Here is a 23,479-nt window from a genome sequence, read left to right as displayed (position 1 = left end):
GAAAATGCTCAGGGCTCTCATTCATGTAGGGCCAACTACATGACTACATTTCCTAAGACTAAAAGCAGGCCACAGATTGAAGCAGGTACAGTACAGTGCTCTCTGGGCTCTGACAGCAAATTATCCTGCCATGAGAATTCATTCAATTAATCTGTGTATCACACTTGCTCATCAGGCTTCAAGGCAAAGACCTGCAGAATAGGACACAGAGTTACACTGGACAATGAAGTATTTGCCCCTTACCTAGAGTGAACTACAATACCACGTAGGAGATCCTCTTTGCTTTCAACCTGTGTTATCTATACTGAAGAAACCATCTAATATGAAAGTAAACCAGACTGTTATTTTAGTAGATCACATGCTTTTTAGTCAACCTTTCATATCACGGATGTTCACAGAAAATAGTAACTTAGTCTCTGTTGTATACATACGCATACTACACTAGCAAACTAGCTAGAAAGAATTCACGCTGGTGTCCACTGAATCCAGCTATGAAACTTATTCAAGAATCCTGGGGGTCCAAATGTGCTTCCCACCACTCTAGTGCATGCCAAAGATTCTTCTTGGTTAGTCCAAATCTCGGCTGACTGGCTATACATGATTTCCTGACATATGTACACATAAAAGTGATTCTCCCTTTTTCCATGCTGTATGCCTCAAGTTGCAGTCAATCAAGAGATTCATGAGAAAGAATCTTTCAGATTTAATTTCTGTGCAAGTGGGACCTTCTATTTTATTGCTTCATCTCTATTTTTTCTACATGCACATAACTGTATTTTCCATTCTGAAAATTGTAAAGAAATGCTTTTATTTCTATTTTATCCTAGCCTGGACTGAGTTAAGGATGATTTCAAGATAATAGGATACATCAAGGCATTGCTCTCCCAGAAGCATAATACATCTGTAAACTAGGGTACTAGGGCACATTAGTGCATGCCTCAATTCTCCTCCATGTTCTCCAGAGTATCCAAAGGGTGACACAACACGCGTCCAAAAAGCTGCAGGGGTTGAAAGCTTGTGTCATGGGGGTCAGAAGAAGAAGAATAATCTTTTAATAACTAGGGCCACTCAGAAGGGCTAATAGGAATGCTGCTAAACAGACACAAAAGATCCTCATTGCTATTTGTAACACAAACTAATATGAAAAAATATTTCTGATATCCAAACCCTCATGTCTACAAAATACCTGTCAGGGAAAAAAAGACATTACTTTTCCAAGTGAAAAACCTAAAACCTGAACCTCTTCCTACAATCCAGAGGATGCACAGAAGAGCAACCCTTGTGAAAAGCAGACTGAGAGAATAATTTCCACAGCTCTTTAAGCAAACATAAATTCAGGCTGCTGCAGTACCACATTTCCTGATCAAACACCTGCTGTACTAAACACATCTTGCTCTAGCACAAATACCAGTTAACAACCTACAGAAAATTATTGCAGGATTTCAGGGAACTCAACCAGCTGAAAAATATCTCTGTTAGGGCAGGGGGATGCTTTTTTAAATGGATCAGGATGCTGAACTAGCTCAGCACTTGTGAGCAGAGCTGGTACAATGGCAGAGTCAGAGCAGGAATGGCAGGACCACAGCAGCTCAGACCAAACTTGCTCTGAGTTACCTGAGGGAGTATGTAGTTATAAGCTGAATTTTACTACACACACACAATAACACACGAACAAAACAGGGGACCCCAAAGATGCCCCTCTTATTTCTTTCTCACCAGTTATAGCAACTTCCCATACCGAGAGGACATAGCAAAAGAAATACCTTTTCTGTAATAAGTTTCTGAAGGCTGCAGGAAGGACAGAAAAATAACCATGATATGGACCACCAGTTGTTGGTTGGGTTTTTTTTTAAACAAAAACAAACAAAAAAGCTACAAAAAATCTCCCATTACTGAGGCTATTTAGATAATTTAAATAGATTATTTACAACAATAATTATAGAGAGAATCTCTAACACTACACATGGAGAAACTAATTGTCTAATCATGTATTTACAAGAGTGAATCTATTGCTAAGTATGTCAGGGTACAGAATTTTCACACATTCCAGGACTGCTTTTTAATTGTTCTGTGCATCTCTCCATCATGAGTAATGCTCTTGTTGCTACCTATGGAATTGAAAACTGCATAGTAAAGTACATATGCCTTCTTTTTAAATGACATAAGAACCTGGTATTTAATTAAAAAGAGTATAAAAGCATAAAAAGTGTAACAAATTTTTTAACAGCTCTTAAGGCATCCAGAATATTTGTTTTGTATTGCTGACTAATATTTTAACCACCACAAGGTGAAAGTGCAAGTTTAAGGGGCATGGAAGGTTATGCGTGGTACATTAACTGTATTTTTCTGTGCAATCTACAATGCACCCATACAAATAAAAAATGTTTCATTGGTGAAATAACCACTGCCCTTTCAACAGCATCAGGCAAGTAACTTCCAAGCAGGCATCTTCACTACTGGAGTGAATCACAGCTGCAGTAACCCCCTGCCATTCCCTAGAGACCAGAGTTTTCCAAGGTGCCATAAAGGAGGAACACACAAATCATTTACCAAAAGAAGATCAAACCAGTCTTCTAAGTGGGCAATGGCCTGTCTTGAGTTTCTCTGACTTATCCTAACTTACACACTGAGTTACTGTAACAACCCATCCATTTTGATTATGGAATATAGTTTGGTCCCGAGAAAGGCAATATGCAGGGAAAGATGGCTGTGGCCAAAGACTGACAAGATGTGCCTCACCAACAAAACTGCTATTCATTCAGAAAGGTGGCCAGCATCTCCAGTAAGGTCTTCTAGGTACTACTCTAAAATGAAGAACGATCCCCTTTATACCAGAATTAAAAGTTCATCCGATGATCCAGAGTATGTCACATATGAATACACACGAGGTTCAAAAGATAAAGAACATGCCCTTGCTTTACGTGTATATGCATAAATATGTAGATTTTATTAAATCAAGGCTACAATATGTATCATTTGCTCTCAGCAGAAATTTACAGGACAAAATTGTTTGCAAATACTTGTCAGATTTGGATAAATGTTTGAGATCCACCCTTGTATTTTTTCACTAGCCTACCTTCCTTCTGCAGTGAGGCATAAATTTCCTTTTAAATATACTGCACAGTAGTAAACACCACTCGTGAATATAAGATTTATAGCACATTAATAAAATCATATAGGCTCACTGGCCTTAAATATATGAGGCACACAATTCTAGTTTTCATGACTACCTCAAAAGAGACCCAGAGTTGCCATGCAGCATGTTTAAATCTACAGACTGTTTATACCTACACATCATTCACCTCTTACCTATCTCTAATTATTTATTTTCTCCAGTACAGGACAAACTCCTGGAAGATTAATATTAAACACTGGGAGTGATATTTACTTTATTAGTTTAGGATTAGGAAAAAAAAAAGCAAAGCAATACTTACTGAAAGCACAGGATCTTAAAATCTGTTTTACATCAAAGAGAAATTAAGGATAAGTATAATACCTAAAAACAGTAAAAGAGAGCCTAATTTCACAAATATCTATAATCCAACCCCCAAAAAGCAACAGAACAGTATTTGTAAATATCTTGACAAATACCCTTGAAAAATAAATGCATGACACAACATACAAGTGCTGAAGTGTAGAGATAATAAAAAAAACTGAAATATAATTTTGATAAGTACTTTATATATATATTATTTCATTGTTGGAATTGGGTAGCAATTGAATTCTTATATTTCAATTCAAGTAGAAATTGTTTATGAGAAATGTTACTTTTTATTAGTCAAATTCAACACTATGCAGACAACAGGTTTCAAAGTAGTTTTTTAAAAGAATGAATATTTATGTCATCCACAAAATAAGCATTTGGATTAAAAAAACACCTTGTTTTTCACTGCTTAGTTAAATTTTGGAGGTTATTGATCATTGCTTTCTATTACTGGCACGGCTGAAAGTAGAAGGTCATTTATACTTAAAGCTAAGAGGGCAAAATAAAACAGAATATTTAAAATTACTCCCTTTTTTAAAAATACCACTGGTTTGCACACATTTGGTGGTTTTTAGGCTTTGACTTGTTACCTCATTCCAGGGATAGCAGAAAAAAATAAATCTCAAAATTAACATAGTAAGAAAATGCTTTCTTTCTGACTGCTAGGCTCTTCTTCATTTTTAATAATGTATTACAATTCAGTTAAATGAGTTATTGAGTTATTGTGGATTTAGATCAGCACACATAAGATCAGAATCCAGACCAAGAGTTATGGAAGGCTAATCTTTAATCCTTAAAGGTTCCCCCTGCATCATCGGAACTCTGCAAGTAAGGCAAGTCTTCCTTAAATGGGCAACCAAAGATACCTTGTTACAAGGAAAATCTTAGACAAAGCCAAACCAATCCCACTTTCACCAGCTTTTCCTACACCTGCCTCAAGCATAAGACCAAGTAGAGATATATTTGGGATAGATAAGGTAAGCCACCACATGCTGGTCTGACCAACTCTGGTTTGGTACAGTCATTACAAGCTAGAAAAAGTTAGAGAAGCCATACAGTTGTTCTCACTTGCACTGAATGCTAATTAAGTTTCCTGCACCAGAGTAATCTTCTATTTCAATTTATCTCCAAAATCAGAAGGTCAATTTATTCCTACAGCTATAAACACCAGTCAACAAGCATTCTCTAACACAAAAACCTATTGGAAAATCAGCAACAGTTATAATTCTAGAATCCCTAACATACTGAAAACATCAGAAATCATTAAACAAAAGGTATCTTAGTCAAAAGCTGATAGACATTTTCTCTCCACCAAGAGACTGAGGCAGAGAACATTCCCAGCACCTCAAAGAAAGTACATTTCAGGTTTACATTCCAATATGGGAGAGCAGAGCAAGCTCACATGTAACAGAAAAAAATCCTAGCACAAGAAGGGGAACCTGAAGATTTCCATTCCGCCCGATTTGTAGCAGAAGTGAAAAGGCAGGCCACTAAGCAGGTAACTAGCCATTTGCCTTGATTTTGTACTTTCACAAAAATCTCTTTTTCTAAGAGTGCGGGTTATTACACCATATGATCAGAATAACACACCTAAACAACAGAAGATGTATTTCACTGGAAGATTAAGGAGCAGAATATGAGAGTAAAAGCTATTTAAATCAGCACAGGAACAGAGTTTATAATCAGTCCTCAAACCATCACATATCATCAATACAATTTCGATAGGCAAGAAGACACCAAAAATAGCTAACAAGTTTCCAGATATAAGCAATTTAAACAATTCTGAATTTATATAAGAGAATCAGTCCTCAACAAACCCATCTTTAAATTTTACTGACTTACAAGGCAAATTACAGTTAGAACTGAACACCAGCTCTCCAGTATCAAGTACTAAATGCAGTTTACTTTTCTGAAGAAATCCTTATCTTTCCAAAGACTTTGGAAGATGGACACAGGAATAAAAGTAGGTAAGTCACTCTTGCATAAAAAGATGTCTACCAAGTATAAGTAACAATATATAGCAACATGAAGGCAAAATTGAGTCACTGAGATCCAGCGTTCCTCAATTTTAACTTATATAATGTATACATACAATGAATAGCTACAACTCCGCGTGGTACTTTACTTAGAAGCACTTGCTGAACACCAATAATGTGTTTGTATCTCTAGAGGGCTAACAAAGTGAAAACAACGGATGTCCCAAACAAACAAAAAGCTGTTCCATACTGACATAAATTTATAGGAATTTTAGCAATATTTTCATGAGAAAAAGGTACAACTACACACTACAGCCTCCTAGAAAAACATAGCATACAAGCTACTGTTTCAGCTTAATAGAGATAAATACTTTTCCAAAAATTCTTATAACTTTCATATGTGCGTGTATATATATATATATATATATATACATAATATATACCTATTTAAATCCATCACTTTTAACTAGTAACTTTCTGGAAGAATTAAAATTATTTTTGTACAGTTGTACATCATCTAACAAATGAAGTCGTGACTTCATTGGCACAATCCTGATACAATCATTAAATAAAAATGATCATAATGCAACTCCATGCAGTAAAATTAGATAATGTACATAATATATTGCATCCTATTGATTCTGAAATGACATTGTGGAAGAGACTCATGTTTTAGAGTGCCACAGACTCTAGAAGATCTTACTCTTAATTATTTAGTGTGGCCAAAATGTAGTCATTTTTCCAAGGAGTTTACTTATCAACATTCTTTATCTTAACATTACACTCTGAATTGTATAGAGTATTTTTATATTTGCAATATTTAATGCAGCATGCCTTGTTGCAAGAGACAAAAGACAAGGATTCTGATTCTTGGTAGGTACTCTTCAGAGAAATGTCTCTGGACACCTCCAAAATAGAAATTGCATAAGTGGTAAGCTAATTTAGATTTATAGTATGGATGAGTTTGTTTGGCTTGGGGATTCTGATGGTTTGTTTTGGGGGTTGATTGGTTTGTTCTTTTGTCAAATAGACTTAGTTAAACAATTTAATCACAAATGTCTAAATACTCTGGGTTAATAGAAACTTTACTTAAAAATCTACTTGAACCCACATCTAACAGCACTTCGAGGTTTGTTCAGAATAAGATGACAAATACTGAAGATATGCTTGTGATTTCCTCCATTTCAGAAAAAGAACAACTTAGAGTGAATAAAGGGACAGCTTTTAAGTTTCAACAGGCGGGGAGGAAAATATATTACTTAAAAAAAATTCATGTTTCAGAAAAATCATAAACATGTCAAATTACTATCCACCTTTCTATCAAGCAGTACAAAAGATTAGTAAGGACTTCAGATTTCACGTAGGCCAGTCTTTAATTGCCAGTTTCTTTGACAACACTGTATTAATTTCAGGTGTGCTTTAAGAATCAACATATCATGAATCTTCCGGACTAACATACACCATTTTGAAACAACACTACTGTATAAAATATTTTTTTGTCAAATGATGCTTTAACTTCACTCTAATTTTACCAAGGGTGGGTTTGGGTTTTTTGTTGGTTTTTTGTTTGTTTGTTTGTTTTTTATTTTCCCATAGTTTTTTGCAATAAATTTTAAAATAGATAGATAGATCGATCGATCGATCGATAGATAGATAGATAGATAGATAGATAGATAGATAGATAGATAGATAGATAAATTCTTTGTAGCCTTCTGGAAGGGTTCAGGCAAAACACTAAATTGATTGCAATGTATCGCTAACATCTGCAACATGTTGATCATTTTACTCCCAAATCCTTCAAACATTTTCACATAAGTAAACCAGCTGATCCACAACTGCTTCCAGACTGGGCCTGAACAACCTGGCACAAACTTATATTCAGAAAATTTTTTTTTTGTGCTGTGCTATTATACTACAATTAGCTTCAGAAGTCCCCATATGATCTGCATTTTAGCATTCAGAATTTGGATTTTCTTTTCCTTTTTTACAGCTACACACACCGTCTTCATAAAAAGAATCCGGTTTAAAATTATTACTCTGCTAGTCTATACACTGTCAAGATGTGCTGAAACTCCATTTTACATTGCCTGTATGAATTAACCTTCTTGCCATGAGAAATTGTCTTTCAGGTACTAACACTATGAAGAACATGTAATCTTTTACTTACAAATTATAGACTGGTTTACAATGTAGAGTGCTCCAAATCAAAATGGAAGCATCAGGTCTCAAACAAGTTTGTGCAAAAATAAATTAACACAGCAAGCCTAAACAGATACATGCTTCTACTCACAAGGTTTGGATCTTTCACCTTATTCAGCATATTAAAATATAACATGTGCTTTCAGTGACTTAGATTAGCAAGATGATCAGAACAATTTTGAAATGTATTGCATCAGGAATGTGCCACCAGTGCAGGGATTTTTTTATTCAGGTGTATTTGATCACAGTAAATTGTAAATCTTTACACCCATTTTAAAACTCAACAAACTCTAGCTCTTAAGACTTTATTTACTAAAGCCATTTATTCCTAAACTGCTTGAAAACAACTTGATAAAGCTGATGTTCCAAACAAAGACCACACTTCCTGCTCTCATATGGAAACTGGAACACCATCAATGTTTTGTTCAGCTTGCATAAGTCACAACTGATTGGCCACAGTCCCTGTGGGCATGCCATTTCATCCAGACTGGACGGTTCATTAGTCATAATTACTATAACTGTACAGCAGAGACTGCAGTTTTATCTCATCATACATCTTTGATAAAGCTGCTTCTATTTCTGCTTCATCAGCATGTGAAGTTACATTATTGGAGCTTTTATTTTCCAATCCGTAATTAACATTGGTTGTTCTGCTTATGAAATGCGTACCAAAATTCAAGATAACATACAAAGTAAGGCCATGACGTGACCACCATTTGAACTTTGTGTTAAAAATCATGCAGCAGTTATTGCTATACAGGAAGAACAGATTCTGAAATGACAGAGTCGCTAAGAGAATTTAACAAAGAAAATACCAACACCACCATTTATGAGAGAATAAGACTTGGTTTCTAACACAAACTGACACAAGAAAAATCTCTCAGTTCAGTATGAAGGTTAGACATGGGAAATTTCTGACAACTGCTGGGTCAATCAGCATTTTTCATGTAGCATTTATACAACTGCAGAAAAGTAAAGCCTGCAACATAAAGAACCACAGTGAAAACCTATAGCTAAAAGCACTGTGCTACAGTTATTAAACAGATGCTAAAACACCTCAATCTAATAACAAATGTGAACGCAGCCTTTAACAAAACGCATGTTAAACATATAAAAGTCACACATTAAGGCATTTTCTTGTTGTGGTGCTTGTTGGTGGTTTTTACATCTTATTGTGTGATAACTGGAAACACAAAGACTAGTAGTACCATCTGAATGTGCAATGTGTACCCGTGATAGGCCACATAAACAGTCATAATCGACAGTTACATGCAGGCACTGAGGCTGAAAAAATCCCAGAGTAATTAGTGTTGTCTGAATGCAATGACATCTGTTTTCTCATGGTCCTCTAGACTTGTCAGGCCAATAAGATGTATATGAAAAAATATGACAAGCACTGCAAATGCCCTTCTGAAAGGTCTCACTTTGGGAAAAGCTGAAGAAATGACACATGCCACCTCTTTTTTGCCAATACACCTAACAGACAAAGGATCAAGATTTGAAAATGTCCTTTGAGTCATTTTACATTTCACTATAAAAGGTTTACTCAGAACATAGTGCTGTGCTTAGGAAAGAATATATTGCAGCAGCTTTTGTTCTTTCGAGAAAGCAAACTCAAGTAATAGAAGAGGAATAAAATGTGGCTGGTTACTTCTGACTAGCACGTTTACATGTCTGTGCCATCTCTGTCTTCTATTTTAATTAAAGCAGACGATACTAGGCAGCACATAATACGCACGTATATCTCCATATATATATATTATTATTTTGCTTAAAGAGTGAAACAAGAGTTGTGCAGTTGTGCTTTCTAGCACTGCAAAAACACCGCAGCCTTTTCATCTGAAGACCTGAGCTTTTGTTTTAGGATTCACAGCCTTTTTCTTCAATAGTGCCTACCCTCTGTTCTTTTTCTGGACTGTAGCATGTTTGAGCATGCGTTTTCTCCAAGAAAGACATTAGTCATCATTAACAGAAGCACTGACACCAAGCCTAAGTGCCTCTCCACAATGACCAAGTGGCAATCATCTTTCTCTTACCCTGTCACTGCTGATTAGGCTTTTCTTTCATGAAAATTTAATTTGTCGCGTTTCTGCAGCTCCTTTTTATGTTTCTGCAATAACACAACATGCCAGCAACACTAAAAATACAGTAGAAGATGCTGTGCCTGTTTATAAGAAAAGATAAGATTTAGACTGCCTAGCTGTACTTTTCACCTAGTGGGGGGGGGGGAGGTTGGAGAGGGTAGGGAAAAGACCCTGTAAGATGTGGTAAACGAGGAGCTGCTGACAGAGGAAAAATGCCCATTAAATACCGAAGGCCTCAAACAACACAGCACACCCTCAATCCAATGAACAGATTTTTTTCTCCTCTGGAAGACTGCTAGCTAGCCCCTCTTCCAAAGGACTGTTCAATAGGCAGCATAACAATATGTACACACATTTTTATAACCAATTAATTTTATAACTGCATCAAATATACAGGTCCTCAGGTTTTTTAACTTATACAAATATTTATCAAAGGATTTTGTAATCCGGTGATGAATTTCAACCTCACTTCTTGAGTCTGTGTCAACATTGGTCTTGCAGTTAAAAAGCCAGCCACGAAGAAAACGGCTTTAGCTGCTACAGGCAGATGAAAAAGTTTCAGTCACGTATGATACTTTGCAGCTATTCAACATACACAGTCTCAAATTCCTGCTCTGTGTAACATTACAAACATTGTTGAACAAGATACCATAGCAATGAGTTATTTTAAGGAAGTTTTTCAAAACATTTACTCTTCTGCTTTATTTCAATTTGTCTAAAGATTTTTTTAATTATAAACATATGGTATTTTGTTAACATCTGTGCACAGCATAAAACCTGACTGAATTCCAACTTCTGGAAAAATGCAGAAAACTTACATCCCTCAAATAAAGTAACAACATTAGAAAACTTCAGGAGATTCTGATTAAGGTATTTGAGATCATTTAACTGATTTTCCATACAAGTGTACGTATATATATTAAAAAAACCAACAACCAACCCAAAACAACAAAACCCACCACTTATTACAATTTTTATGTTCTTCCAATATCTTTCAGAATTTAATTAAGTGTAAAGCTAAAATTTGGATCTACCTCTATTAAATTCAGAAACCACAGCTAGTAAAATCCAAGTAATAAAAACTTTATTCAGCTTCCTAAAGTATTAGTACTCCACTACTGACCCAAAACAGCATTGGTAGTCAGAACAGAAACTGTACGGCTAGCACTTTGAGTTTATAAGAAAGCTTCAGTCTCCTTAAATAGTGTCCATATATGAAATTTAAGAAGAGGAAACTAGGAATTAAAAGCGGATTTTGAATGGCAGACTGTGATTGTTGTACTGCTATGGCAGTATAACCTTGATTAAATGCAGAGCAATACTAAAGTAAAAACAAAACCCTGCCATGGTAACCTAAATTAACTACTGAACCAGACCATGTTTATATAGAAAGCTTGTGTTTTAAGCTATTCTACTAGATCTCATGAAAAACTTCAACTTTCTAGAGGGCATAAAGTACTGTCAAGCTTCCTCGGCCGCACATCTACAGTCGTTTTGTTCTCTGTGCTCTCCTCGGCTCTTTGCCTGACAAGCTGGGAACGCGGATGCCGAGATCCTAGCTCCACATCCATGTCAAGTTCAAGTACAGAAGTTTAGCTCTTTGACTCCCACCCCCACCTCAAGTCACTTGTCAGTAAAAGGTTGGGCGATTTATTGACCACTGCTGGATGCATACTGTCAGGGCTGAAGGAAATATGAGAGGGGGCTGTCGCTACTGTTCTGGAGCTCATTGATAATGACATACCTGCCTCTGTCACCCATTACCCATACTACAAACTACTTAGACCTAACTGAAAAATCAATAGCCTACTTGCACTGGTTCCTGTGGCTGCCTCCTTTGATTGTCAGCTCCTGTCTAGGGTCAGCACTTACATGAAAGGGGCTGTGACTGCCTGATGCTTTCAGGACAACCTAACGATATGAAACTAGCCAACAGAACAGTAAATTCTGTCCCCCTGCCCTCCTCATCAATTAGGCTTTGACTAGGCTTGCCTGTAGAAACCTGACCTTTTAAGTTTAGGTGAATATGGAACTAGCTGAACACGCCATTGCCCTCAGCACTGAGCCAGGAAATACACTGACAGGTTAAACAAAACAGAAGGTTGTAACTGTCATAATTTGCATTGCACTTTCACGCCAACAAGGGTGTTATCAGTGGGGGCAAGCCCTGGAACACACAACGCAAGCACCCTAAGTCACTCTCCTCATAAATTTTCAAGTGAAGGGAGATAAAACATAAATTCACAAATGACCGCGCATTTCAAGTCCCACTTTCTTTCAAGTTCGCACTCTGGAAACCCCCAAAGTACATATAAACAATTCCCTTTCATAAGCGTGCTGGCACTCAGATGCCAGTTAGAATGAACTTCCAAGATAAAATGATGAATGAGGAAAAGCTACCTGCCTATAGCTCTTAAGGGCTCTCATATTAGGCTTATTCTCCATTGCATATTTATATGCATGAATACTAACATTACTGGATTATGCACACATACACACACCTGTACTTTGGAGCAGCAGGTAGGCATAAATAATTTAAAAATCCCCAGAGAGCCCTAGCTGAGTAGTATTCACTCATACATCCTGTGTCTTGGAAATCCATTAGCAACATCTGAATATCCCTGTGACTACAACCTAATGATAAACGTTACATTTTAGTGCATCTGCCCTCCTTCAAAAAATATTGACAACCACGAGACAAAGAACTAAAGCAAGAAATGTCAGACCTAGAGTAAAGGCTGAACTATATCCTGAAGCTCAATATGATACCTTTAGTAACTATATATAGATTTAAAAAACCAAAACAATAGCTGAATGCCTTGCTCCTTCTTTCCTCCAAAATAATTACATAGATTAAAACCAAATGAAAATATTTTTAAAATCCTCCTTTCTTACATGGCAATTTTCAAGCAATGGCGGTTTCATGTCCTCCTTCTTCCATAGCCCTGCCATCCTCAACATAAGCATTACTGGGAAATACAGACAACATGTGTGATCAAAACAATTTATACCATTTGAACACTCCAGCTTCTTCATGCTGTGAAAGGACTGGCTTTCTCTACAAACTACAATTATTACTATTTTTTTTAACTCTGAGAATGCTAGGAATTTTCAGTGCACTTTATTCAGTGCATACAGTTGAGAACTTTTACTGTAAACATACAAACTACTCCTGGAAATCCCAGGCAAGACTCAGAGCAATAATTTACCTAATGCTTTTTACCCTACAGCCGAACCTTTTTAACTCCTGCACACTTAATGTCCTTCTTAGACAAAAGCATGCACCGCCAGATATAAGAATGAGCTCTTACATAAATAAGTGATAGGAAAGCTGCTGCTGTTTCGTTTTCAAAGTCTAAGATTTGGTTTTAAACTTCTAGACACCACCATAAGCTTTTCTTCTGAACACCTCCTCAATACCTGCCAGTCACTGCATTTAGCTTATTTCAAATGCACTTTCAGAAATCACTAGTAAAAAACAGCTAAATTACAAAAACACAAAAAAAAATCAATTAAAGCTTCAGATAATATGTTAAACTGCAACAGTATTTGTTATATTGCAACACTCAGTTGTTCAAAATATATGTAAGATGGAACAAATGCAGAAAAGACTCCTTGAAAATAAAAGAACTACATTAAAACACTTTTAAGTAAACAGAACAGCAGTTAGAATTAATATTGTATGCCAAACAAACTACAGAGCAAACACCAGTTAAAAACGGTAGACCTAATTGAGTCTGGATGGACCCCTTTACCGACCTAATGCAATGATTAACTATGCATCTGGTAGCATGTCAAGTCCTTTTTGTGTGCCTATCTGATAGTGAAGTGAAAGGGCATGGACAGTGTCCAGTCCCAGCAAGCAAATCATTTGGAAGCAGTCATAGCCATAGATCAAAGATTTTTCACTCTATCCAAAGTCTATTTAAACCCACCAACCTAGCTCCTTGTTGCAGACAAAACCAGTTAGAAAATAAGAAAGACTCCTTGGGATCCAAAGATAATAAAGGAAGATAGAAGTAGAAAATGAAGAAAAGAAACAGACTGACAGAACCTTGATTTCCATAGGCCAAGACAGCTGTTTTACATCCTAGTTTTATTTCAGATGCTTAAAGAAAAAGAACAATTTCCATCCCTTAGATCACTGAATATTATTTCAATTAAACTATGCAGATGGCTTCTATACATTATTTGAGCCAACACAGTTTCCCCTTCCCAGCTGTGGGAGATGGTACCTTGAACTATTTTGCACACAGGTTTTACCTAATTCGTAAGAACTAAAAAGAGCAGCATATTACCATGAAGAAGTTATTTTGAAATAAGATATGCACAGCAAGATATAAAAAGGAATAGCTATGATTTGATTCTCTCATTAGAAGTAGCAACAAAACCCCTGCAATGATTTTATAAGTAGTAATACACTACTTTTATGTCAATGTAGTACTTTCAAAGGATAAAATTTAATATTATGAAGTACAATACAGAGAAAAGTAGAGGGCTCTAACTGTGCATTTAAACTCATATCAGAATGAGGGAACAATTAGAAGACTGCTCAAAAAGGATTTTTCTTATTATTATTCTTATTCTTATTAAATCAGAATTTTGATCCAAAGTCAAAACAAAATCATCTTAAAACATGGCAAGGAGAGTGCAAGCGAGCAACTCGATATATTCCATGCTGGTCACCAGTGTTATGGAGAAGATTGAGCCCCCTCTGTTCCCTCCTCCACACCCATTTCCTTCAGAAATTGCACTCACAGAAACCTACTGAAAGGCTGTAACTTTACAGTGGCTGGTGAGGAGCAGAGGATTTCACATAGCTCTATGTGGTATTTAAGAAAGTACTTTTTAAAATGTAAGCATATATATGAGAAGCTTGCACTTCTGGAGCTAGAAATGACATTTCTGAAGGGTATAGTTTAGAAGATTCTAAGTTAATTATAAATATGCTTCATCTTAACTAGCTGCATTAAGGTTTTGATCTTTAAAATAATCATTTAACCAATAAAACCATGCAGGCTATTACTGGCACAATTATTTATGCCCATGCACAGACATGTGAACACTTAAGACAATAAGAATAGCAATCATCCTGCTGCTAAAAACAAAAGTTGCAGCCAAACACCTGTAAATTGACAGTTACTGAATTCCAGAAATTTGACTTTGCTTAGATATCTTCATAATTTTTGTATTTTCAAAAGAAATGTTGGTTTAGCCTCACAACATTTTTAAGACCCAGACAAGACATAATCTATGTAGCCCACCTCACATTTTTCTCAAGCAAGTAAGTGTTATTGCATTCAACTGGAGGTCAAGATAACAAAATCTCAGAATGTTATGTACTCTCCTACTTAAAAAAAAATGAAATTATGTTATTAATGTAATCAATCCATTACTGTGAATGAAGTCCAGCCAACACATGCAAATTTGGTTCTTGGATAAAACAGCATGCATCCACCCCAACTGCATCCAAATGGAACAAAAGGCCCACAAGAAGTTTTAACAAGAGAAAAATACTACAACGTCACTAGAAATGCTCTTTTCTAGTGCATGTGTCCCATTTCCCCTAATTGCTAACTTACTGAGCACAAACTTACAAATCAGTATTTAGCACCCAAAGCAATCTTACAGCAAATAGATGTCACAGTTATGAGAAAAGATGCTAACTTTAGGACAAGATCCAAAGCATTAGAGAAAGCCTTCAGCTTCAGATTACTGGTGGCTGAGCACCAGAATATGGACATGTTCACGTTTTAAGACTCAATAGGAAAGTAAAAATTAGGTACTTAAAGAAGTAATTGGAACCCTGCCCTTTCCTGCTGCAGTAATGAAAGCTAAGGAAGACTTAGGAACGTGTATAAATTAATTACCATACTACTGAATCTTCACAGAAAAAAGTACAAGATTTATGCAACGCTCTTAACAGATGAGATGCACTAATGGCACATGTAGAAATTAAACCATCTTTTCTCCCCCAGCGTGTGCTACCAACTAGTTTCATAAACACAGTCCTTCAAACAGGTCAGTGGATAGTAAAGTCAAACCACAACTTTAAAAAGGTACACACTATACTATAGAAAGTAAACAGAATTTTATCTGTCAAACTCACAGCAGCATTTACTGTAAGTATTAACCCAGTTCTGCTGTGGAGAAACACAACATGCATTACTGACTCATTTCTTCTCAGATTCATACATTCCCTGCAGCAGTTCAAGCTCCATCAGCAGTGCAAGAATGTATGAAAATGACAGGCAAAGGGCACTAGCTCTTTTCCCATACTGTTCGGCTATAAATGGAAGCAGAATCCTACAAAGCACTTAAAGCTGAGAATGTTTGAAGACTGATCTCCAGGGAGATAAAATAAATAAAAACTACGATGTTAGGTTCCATGAGCAGACTAATTATTCTGTTTTTCACAAAACTGTTTTCCCTAAATGAGAGAGATAAAACCAACTACTAGACAATAATGAAACACTAGCTGGATCTCATCTACAAAGCTACCATGAACAAAGTGCATATGTACACATACATATTTCATAAGGTATTCATAAAAATACTTCTTATTCCTTTTGGGAGCACCTGTTCCAGCATTCACTTTTCCCCCTCAGTGAGAAAAAAGGGGGAGAAGAAAGGCAGATTTGGCAGAAATTCTTTAATAGACTCAAGTTACTTTGATTAAACTTTGATTTGCTTTTAAAAACTAGACCTTGTATCAGTAGCATGTTATAGAAAGTTTAAAATACACCGTTGAGAATAAAAAGCTCTGAAATAGCTAATATATGCCATTAACAAGTCGCTTAGGCAAGCAAATGCATGTATGCTGTATCACACACAATACAGTAAGAAACTTGCATGTTTCTTGCTGAAACTCCGAGTTGATTTCCAGATTTCTTCTGTTGCTGGCTTTTAAGGGTTAATACAAATAAATAGGATTCTCTGGGGGGAGATGGAACACAAACAAAACAGGCTGCGCGCATTCACTAGCAGCCCTTCGCCGACCCCGCCGAACGGGAACCCCGTTGCCCGCCCGTGTGCGCCCGCCGGGAGAGCGGGGCTGCGCACAGCACCGGGAGGATGGCCCGGAGGGGGGGGAGCGGGGCCAACGACTCTGCACACACCCAGTCCCCTGGACTGGGAAGTGCCTTTTCACAGCAACCCTTGCTAACAAATCGTTATTGCTCCAGGCAGCGGCATGCTGATGTTGGCACTGCTTAAACCAAACAAACACGATGTTTAACAGTCAAATAAAATGTCCCGCAGCCTCCCTAATGAATTTGTCAAGGCCCATCAGACCACCCCCGCCCCTGCCTCATTAACTCAAGTATGATGAGGCGGATTATAACGAGAGAATACAGATCAATCGGTCTGAAGACTTAAGTGGCTTTTAGCCCGGAGAGTTCCCCTCTCTGCAGCACACACTCGCACACGGTCCTTTTAATGGAACACAGTATCTCCCGCTGCTGGAGGGGCTGCCACTTCGTTTTATACACCGTCAAGGAGCCGCTGATGGACTTCCACGCTAGCATACATAAAAGCAGAGGTGACAAGGGCTCTTCAATTACAGCCTCCTCGGATCCTGTTTTCCTTCAATTATTCATCCCGGCGAGAGCAAATTCCGCCACAGATGAAGCTAGTCTTAATGCAGTACGGCCGCAAACGCCCAGACGCGGGAGAGAAGGGTTTCACGTGCATTATTTGCTGGAAGTGTTTAAGTTTATTGCTCAAATGATGTTTCTAATTAGCGCTGGGGCAATAAATTAAAGTCGGCTTTTGTTTCGCTGATTTATTATTTACTAGGGCTTCAACCTCAGACGGGAAAATTGGTAATGAATTGTTTTAAATCTGAACACTAGTAACGCTCCATCATTAGTCACCTTACCGGGGGGGATGGGAGGGGAATCGTTCCCTCCTTGTACTTCTACCTTGAAAACACGAACACGCGTCCCCCCGCCCTTGCCCGGGCCGCCTGACGGCTCCGGCATTTCCTCCGCGCCCCGGCCGCGGAAATACCCCGCTCTCTGCTGGAGGCGAAACCCCGCAGAGCCTTTTCCCCGCCCGCCGCTGGTCGGCGGGTTCGTGATCGTTATGACCCCCCCCCCACACACACACACTTCGCCCGACAGCGGGCAAGCGCCAGCTCGGCTGCGAGCGAGCTCCGGGAGCTCCGGCGGGGCGTGTGAGAGGGACCCCCAGCCCTCACTAACTCCTCCGCTTGCCGGAAGGCATCCGGAGACGAGGCGCAGGATCCTCGCAGTTCCACCCAGGCAGCCGAGCCGTCGGAGAGACCCTCCTCGCAGGCAAAGGGGGTCCCCAGGGCAGAGTCCGCAGTCACCGCGCCCCAGGGCGGACTGCCCGGCTGTAGCCCCGGGACGCCTACAGACCGTGAGAGCGGTTCAGCCCTCGGCGCACCCTGCCCCCCCCCCTCTTCCCTACCCCTCCGAGACTGCTCTCCTCGGATCCTTCCTGCTCTGGGCTCGTCTCCCTCCTAACTGGGCCGGGACCGGCGGGGACACCTGACACCGCCGCTAGCCTGTGCCCCGCCGAGCACCGGGTACCCTGGCCCGCCAGGCAGGCGTGACAGCCCTCGCCCAGCCCCGGGCGCAGACCGCCCGGGGGGCACCGGGTAAAGCAGCGAGCCGACCCTATCGCGGCGGGGAGAACGGAGCCTTAAGGGCGCCGGGCAGGTCCGTACTTACTTCTTCCAGCGCGCAGCGGTACGGCCGGCACAAGACATGTTTCTAATTTAAATGCATACGGAAAACAGACGGCGATATTTTCTTTATTAAAATCAGCCAGCTGCAGCGAGAAGAGGAAAGAACAAGAAACCGAGCCCCACCGCTGCGAGCTGGTTAAAGCCAGGCTCCGCAAGGAGGAGCGCAGCGCGTGTGAACGGCGCCGCCGGAATCCCACGGCCCTGGCCAGGCTGCAGGAACTCGCGGTGGGACTGCGCCGGGTCCGGCCGCGCCGCCTGCGCCGTGCCCCACAACCCTGGGGCTCCTCGGCCCGCCCGTCGGTACCCACTGCGGTGCTGCACGGCCCAGGGGAGGGCAACCGCTGCAGAAAAACGCACCCCGGCCCCCAGCGCAGCAGCGGTGGACATCGCCTTTCTCTCCTGCAGGAGAGGCACTTGTGGTGTTTGGCAGCAGGTACTGCGGGGTGAGAGCAGAGCGGGCGAGCTGCTCTTTCTGAGCTGACATAACTACAGTTTTACTTCCGAATCATTCAATATTCTTATTAATTCAAACTTGTATATAATATCGTTTCCTTTCGAATAACTCCATCCTGCGCTTTAGGAGGATGAACAGAACTTTATGGCAGCAGATTTATCTAAATTAACGTGACTACGGCCCTGACTGCGAGCAGTAAAACTAAGGTGTGCAATTCCGCTCCGGTGGACGGTCTCACTTTCGCTGCCGCAACCCGGCATTAGCGAAATAAGATTGATGCCTGCGGCGAAGCACCGGCACGCCTTTCCCCCTCCCTTCCCCTCTCGCACCGGCACCGCCGCTGGGCCTCCCCGCAGCAAGCAACGGGAGCAGCAAGCTACCCTCGCCTGTGACGGCGAAGTTGCCGCTTTTTCCCACCCGTCGCAGGACGCTCGCAGCCCTACGCGCACACATACACATAACACACATAACACACACCACCGGCCAACCCCCGCACGGAGCTGGCGGGCGGGCAGGCAGGCAGGCACCACGACCCTGCCGCCACCGGGGAAGGAAGCAGGAGTGAACGCGCGAGAGCGTGTGCGCGTCCCCGCCGCCCGCCGCGATTGGCCGCGGCGCTGACAGCTCGGCGGCGATTGTAGGAGGCGGGGCTCCGCCCCCCGGCCGGGCCCCGGCCCCATTCATAAACTACAGGGCCCGGCGGCACTGCCGGAGAGAGACCGGCACACGGCGAGGAGGAGGAGAGGCGCGGAGAGTGAGAGCCTCGGCGCGCACTTTCAGGGGTGGGGAGGGGGAGGAGAAGCCATCCTGGGCGCAGCAGCTACGCCCTCCTCCCACTCAGGATAAAACACAGTCTGTGCAAAGAAAAACAAACCAACTCTATCTATATCTATATATATATATCTCAAAGCAACCTATATAGAGCTGCAGGACAGGAATGAGCGATCACAGACCAAGTGCACACGTCTACGCGTAAAGATAGAGAAAGCCAGAGCCGGGTTCAGACAACGCCTCCAGCAGGAAAAGGGAAATCAACAACACCCCCTGACAGTCTGAGCGAGCGGCAGCCAAATTCATGCACATCTCTGGCGGTACCACGGACTGAAAGAGAGAGAGAGAGGCAGGCAGGCAGGCAGGCAGGCAGACAGACAGACAGAGAGAGTTCACTCTTCCGCTCTGGGCATTGCTCGCATTCTTCTCCTCCTCTAGTATCGTGCACGGTTTTAAACTTCGCCGCCGACCGGCTTTGCTGCGGGGACCTTCTGCGAGTCCGGGGAAGTTTGTTCGGGTGTTGGTGTTTTTTTTTCTTTCCATGAACTACTGAAACAGTATTTTTGTCGCTGCCCGGGGGGGTGGGCGCCGGAGCGCAGAGACAGCGCAGACCTCCCTGCCCCCGCCGCCACTCAAAACTTGGCGCTCCGGGAGCTCGCGGGGGCTGCCCGCTGCTCCGGCACCACTGCCCAGCCTGCGCCGTCCCGCTCTCTGCGGTTCGCACTTCTCATCGTCGCCGTCTTCGCTCCTTTGTGCTTCGTCGTCCGCCCCGGTTTCCTTAATTGCTCTCACCGGCACGCCGCTGCCGCCTTCTTCCCGGAGGGGGTGGGGGTCTGCGATTTGGCCGGTGCCCTCCGCAAAGCTGCAGCCACCGCTAAAGCATTGGATCCCTCAACGTACTGCGAGAGCCCGGTGTACAGCCCGGACCTGTGCCCCAACATGATCGCCGCGCAGGCCAAGCTGGTCTACCAGCTCAACAAATACTACACGGAGCGGTGCCAGGCCCGCAAGGCGGCCATCGCCAAGACCATACGGGAGGTGTGCAAGGTCGTGTCGGACGTGTTGAAGGAGGTGGAAGTGCAGGAGCCGCGCTTCATCAGCTCTCTGAGCGAGATTGACGCCCGCTACGAGGGGCTAGAGGTGATCTCGCCCACCGAGTTCGAGGTGGTGCTCTACCTCAACCAGATGGGCGTCTTTAACTTCGTGGACGACGGCTCCCTGCCGGGCTGCGCCGTGCTGAAGCTGAGCGACGGTCGCAAGCGCAGCATGTCCCTCTGGGTGGAGTTCATCACCGCCTCGGGCTACCTGTCCGCCCGCAAGATCCGCTCCCGCTTCCAGACACTGGTGGCCCAGGCCGTGGACAAGTGCAGCTACCGGGACGTGGTGAAGATGATCGCGGACACCAGCGAGGTGAAGCTCCGCATCCGGGAGCGGTACGTGGTGCAGATCACGCCCGCCTTCAAGTGTACCGGGATCTGGCCGCGAAGCGCGGCGCAGTGGCCCATGCCGCACATCCCCTGGCCCGGCCCCAACCGGGTGGCGGAGGTGAAGGCAGAGGGCTTCAACCTGCTCTCCAAGGAGTGCTACTCGCTGACGGGCAAGCAGAGCTCGGCCGAGAGCGATGCCTGGGTGCTGCAGTTCGGCGAGGCCGAGAACCGGCTGCTGATGGGCGGCTGCCGGAACAAGTGCCTCTCGGTGCTGAAGACGCTGCGCGACCGGCATTTGGAGCTCCCCGGGCAGCCCCTCAACAACTACCACATGAAGACGCTGCTGCTGTACGAGTGCGAGAAGCATCCGCGGGAGACCGACTGGGACGAGGCGTGCCTGGGCGACCGGCTCAATGGCATCCTCCTGCAGCTCATCTCTTGCCTGCAGTGCCGGCGCTGCCCCCACTACTTCCTGCCCAACCTAGACCTCTTTCAGGGCAAACCCCACTCGGCCCTGGAAAGCGCTGCCAAACAGACCTGGAGGCTAGCCAGAGAAATCCTCACCAATCCTAAAAGCCTCGACAAGCTATAGGGTTCACACCCCCGCCGGCAAAACTCGCCCTCCGCAAACAACGACGGCGCCTAAAAACTTTCTATTTAACTCAAACGACGACGGGAAAAGGCGGCGAACGAAGCGCGCCCACCTGCAGCTCGGCCTTTAAGAACTCGCAGACGGGTTTCCCGGCGTAAATAAACTCTCGCCGCCTTGCACGGAAGAAGGGAAGAGCCTCCTCTCCCGCCCTCCCATGTGAATTTTTAAAAAGTCACAAAAAGAAGCAATCGGACTTTTGCAACTCCCAAACGAAACCCGAAAGGTACATTTTCCAATCCATGTATAGTCCTTTTATGCTCTCTTGTTTGCCTGAATGTTGTCACCAAGTGAAAAATTATTTAACTATATGTACAAATCTCCCTTAAAAGAAGAAGAAAAAAAAGTTTTACTGATGTTAAATGTATTTCGGTGCCAAGGTCAGATTATGTGCCCCACAACTGACTTGTTGCAAATAGTAATAAAAATATTACTTTAACTTTAAGATGACTTTTCGTGAATGGTCTTAAAATTCAGGCAAGTAGACTCTTCCTGAACCTCAGAATTAAAAATCTTTAAACGAAATGGAAACACCCGATGTAAAGTTAGTCTAAGCGCAACACCCAGCCAAAGCCTTAGCTTGGCATAGTCCAAACTTCCCTCTAGTTTTTATTAAAACAGTGAGTCTAAGAAAACAGTAATTTTACCCATTCTGTAGTTTGGCATGTGACAACATCTTCTCTGTTTCTATGATTTTAAGCTTCCCCTCTAAATCCTGGGAACATGTGGAGCGTCTCGCAGCAGCTCCTCAGAATTGAGGCAGAATTAGAGCCTGCCATCTCCTACCCTCTGCTCGTTAGCTTTGGGTTGGTTTTGTGCTGTTTTTTTTTTTTTTCCTTAGAGATTTCTTTAGTGTTTGGTTGTTTGGGTTTTTGGTTGGTTTTGTTTTGCCTTTTTTTTTTAATTCTCCCCCCCCCCCCCGGTAAACCTCAAGCGCTTGTATTTTGTTTTAAAAATCCATCGCTAATTTGCGTTCGCTTCCCAGAGTGAACGCGCTCTCTATCCATTTGACTTAGACAAGAAGTATAGATCTACCCTGAATAATTAATGCACTTTACAGCAACCGGTCGATATTTTTTTTAAACAAACATTTGTTTTCCCAAGATTTTTAAGTACAGCATAAAACCGCGTAGCCGGAGGAGTACATAAACCGTAAGGGAAGCACCCGACCCCTTCCCCGCCCAAGCCCCGAGTCCCCAGCCCCGTATTTCGTGCCGTAGTGATCTTGCTTTAGGTTTCCTCAGGATGCTTTAGAAATATTGGTAGGATATTTTTTATTTTTTTTTTTTAACGGGAAGGGCTTTTCAAAGCTTTGAAAAGGGCGGCATTACCCCTCGAGCCACCCGAAAGGCTTCAACGCTGGCTAGGAGCATTTCGAGCAAGTTTCGTGTCCTTTCGTGGGGAGGGAAAGGAGGTAAAAATACAAGTTCTTGCCCGAGAGGGAGGACTACTTCCGTTTCTTTGGGGACGGAGCCGGAAAGAAATAACCATTCAAATTGGAGTCGCTTTTGTCTTTAAGTTCAAAACGAAATGAACAAGTCCGATAGTAGCCTGGGAACTGAACTTCCAGCTACGAAAGCCACTGGGGACACCGTGCTCGGAACCCGGCACCCCGGGCATCTCCAGGCACCCCGGCCGCTCCACCGTGAGCCTCTCTAAGCCGGGCGTTAAAACCCGGGGGTGCTCCACAAGTTTCTTACGGGGTCCTCAGAGCGCTTTCCC

At 42.2% G+C, this 23,479-nt stretch overlaps 2 protein-coding genes across 4 annotated transcripts in view; one reads left to right on the top strand and one right to left on the bottom strand.

The window, feature by feature from the left end:
- LRBA (LPS responsive beige-like anchor protein) overlaps positions 1 to 23,479 on the bottom strand; it is a 400,194-nt gene that overhangs the window by 155,668 nt on the left and 221,047 nt on the right. The gene's annotated exons all lie outside the window — the stretch shown is intronic.
- LOC133211011 (protein mab-21-like 2) lies at positions 19,495 to 22,202 on the top strand. Its single transcript, XM_061350995.1, has one exon. The coding sequence runs from the start codon at positions 20,621 to 20,623 to the stop codon at positions 21,698 to 21,700; it is 1,080 nt and encodes a 359-aa protein (XP_061206979.1). The 5' UTR covers positions 19,495 to 20,620; the 3' UTR covers positions 21,701 to 22,202.

The sequence above is a fragment of the Neopsephotus bourkii genome, unplaced genomic scaffold, assembly GCF_033783945.1.
Source record: "Neopsephotus bourkii isolate Nb327-2 ecotype Australia unplaced genomic scaffold, CSIRO-AGI_Nbou_v1 NB_547, whole genome shotgun sequence".
In the NCBI taxonomy this organism is placed as follows: Eukaryota; Metazoa; Chordata; class Aves; order Psittaciformes; family Psittacidae; genus Neopsephotus; species Neopsephotus bourkii.
Note: the sequence above shows the minus strand (reverse complement) of the source record. Positions and strands in the feature narration are given on the sequence as shown.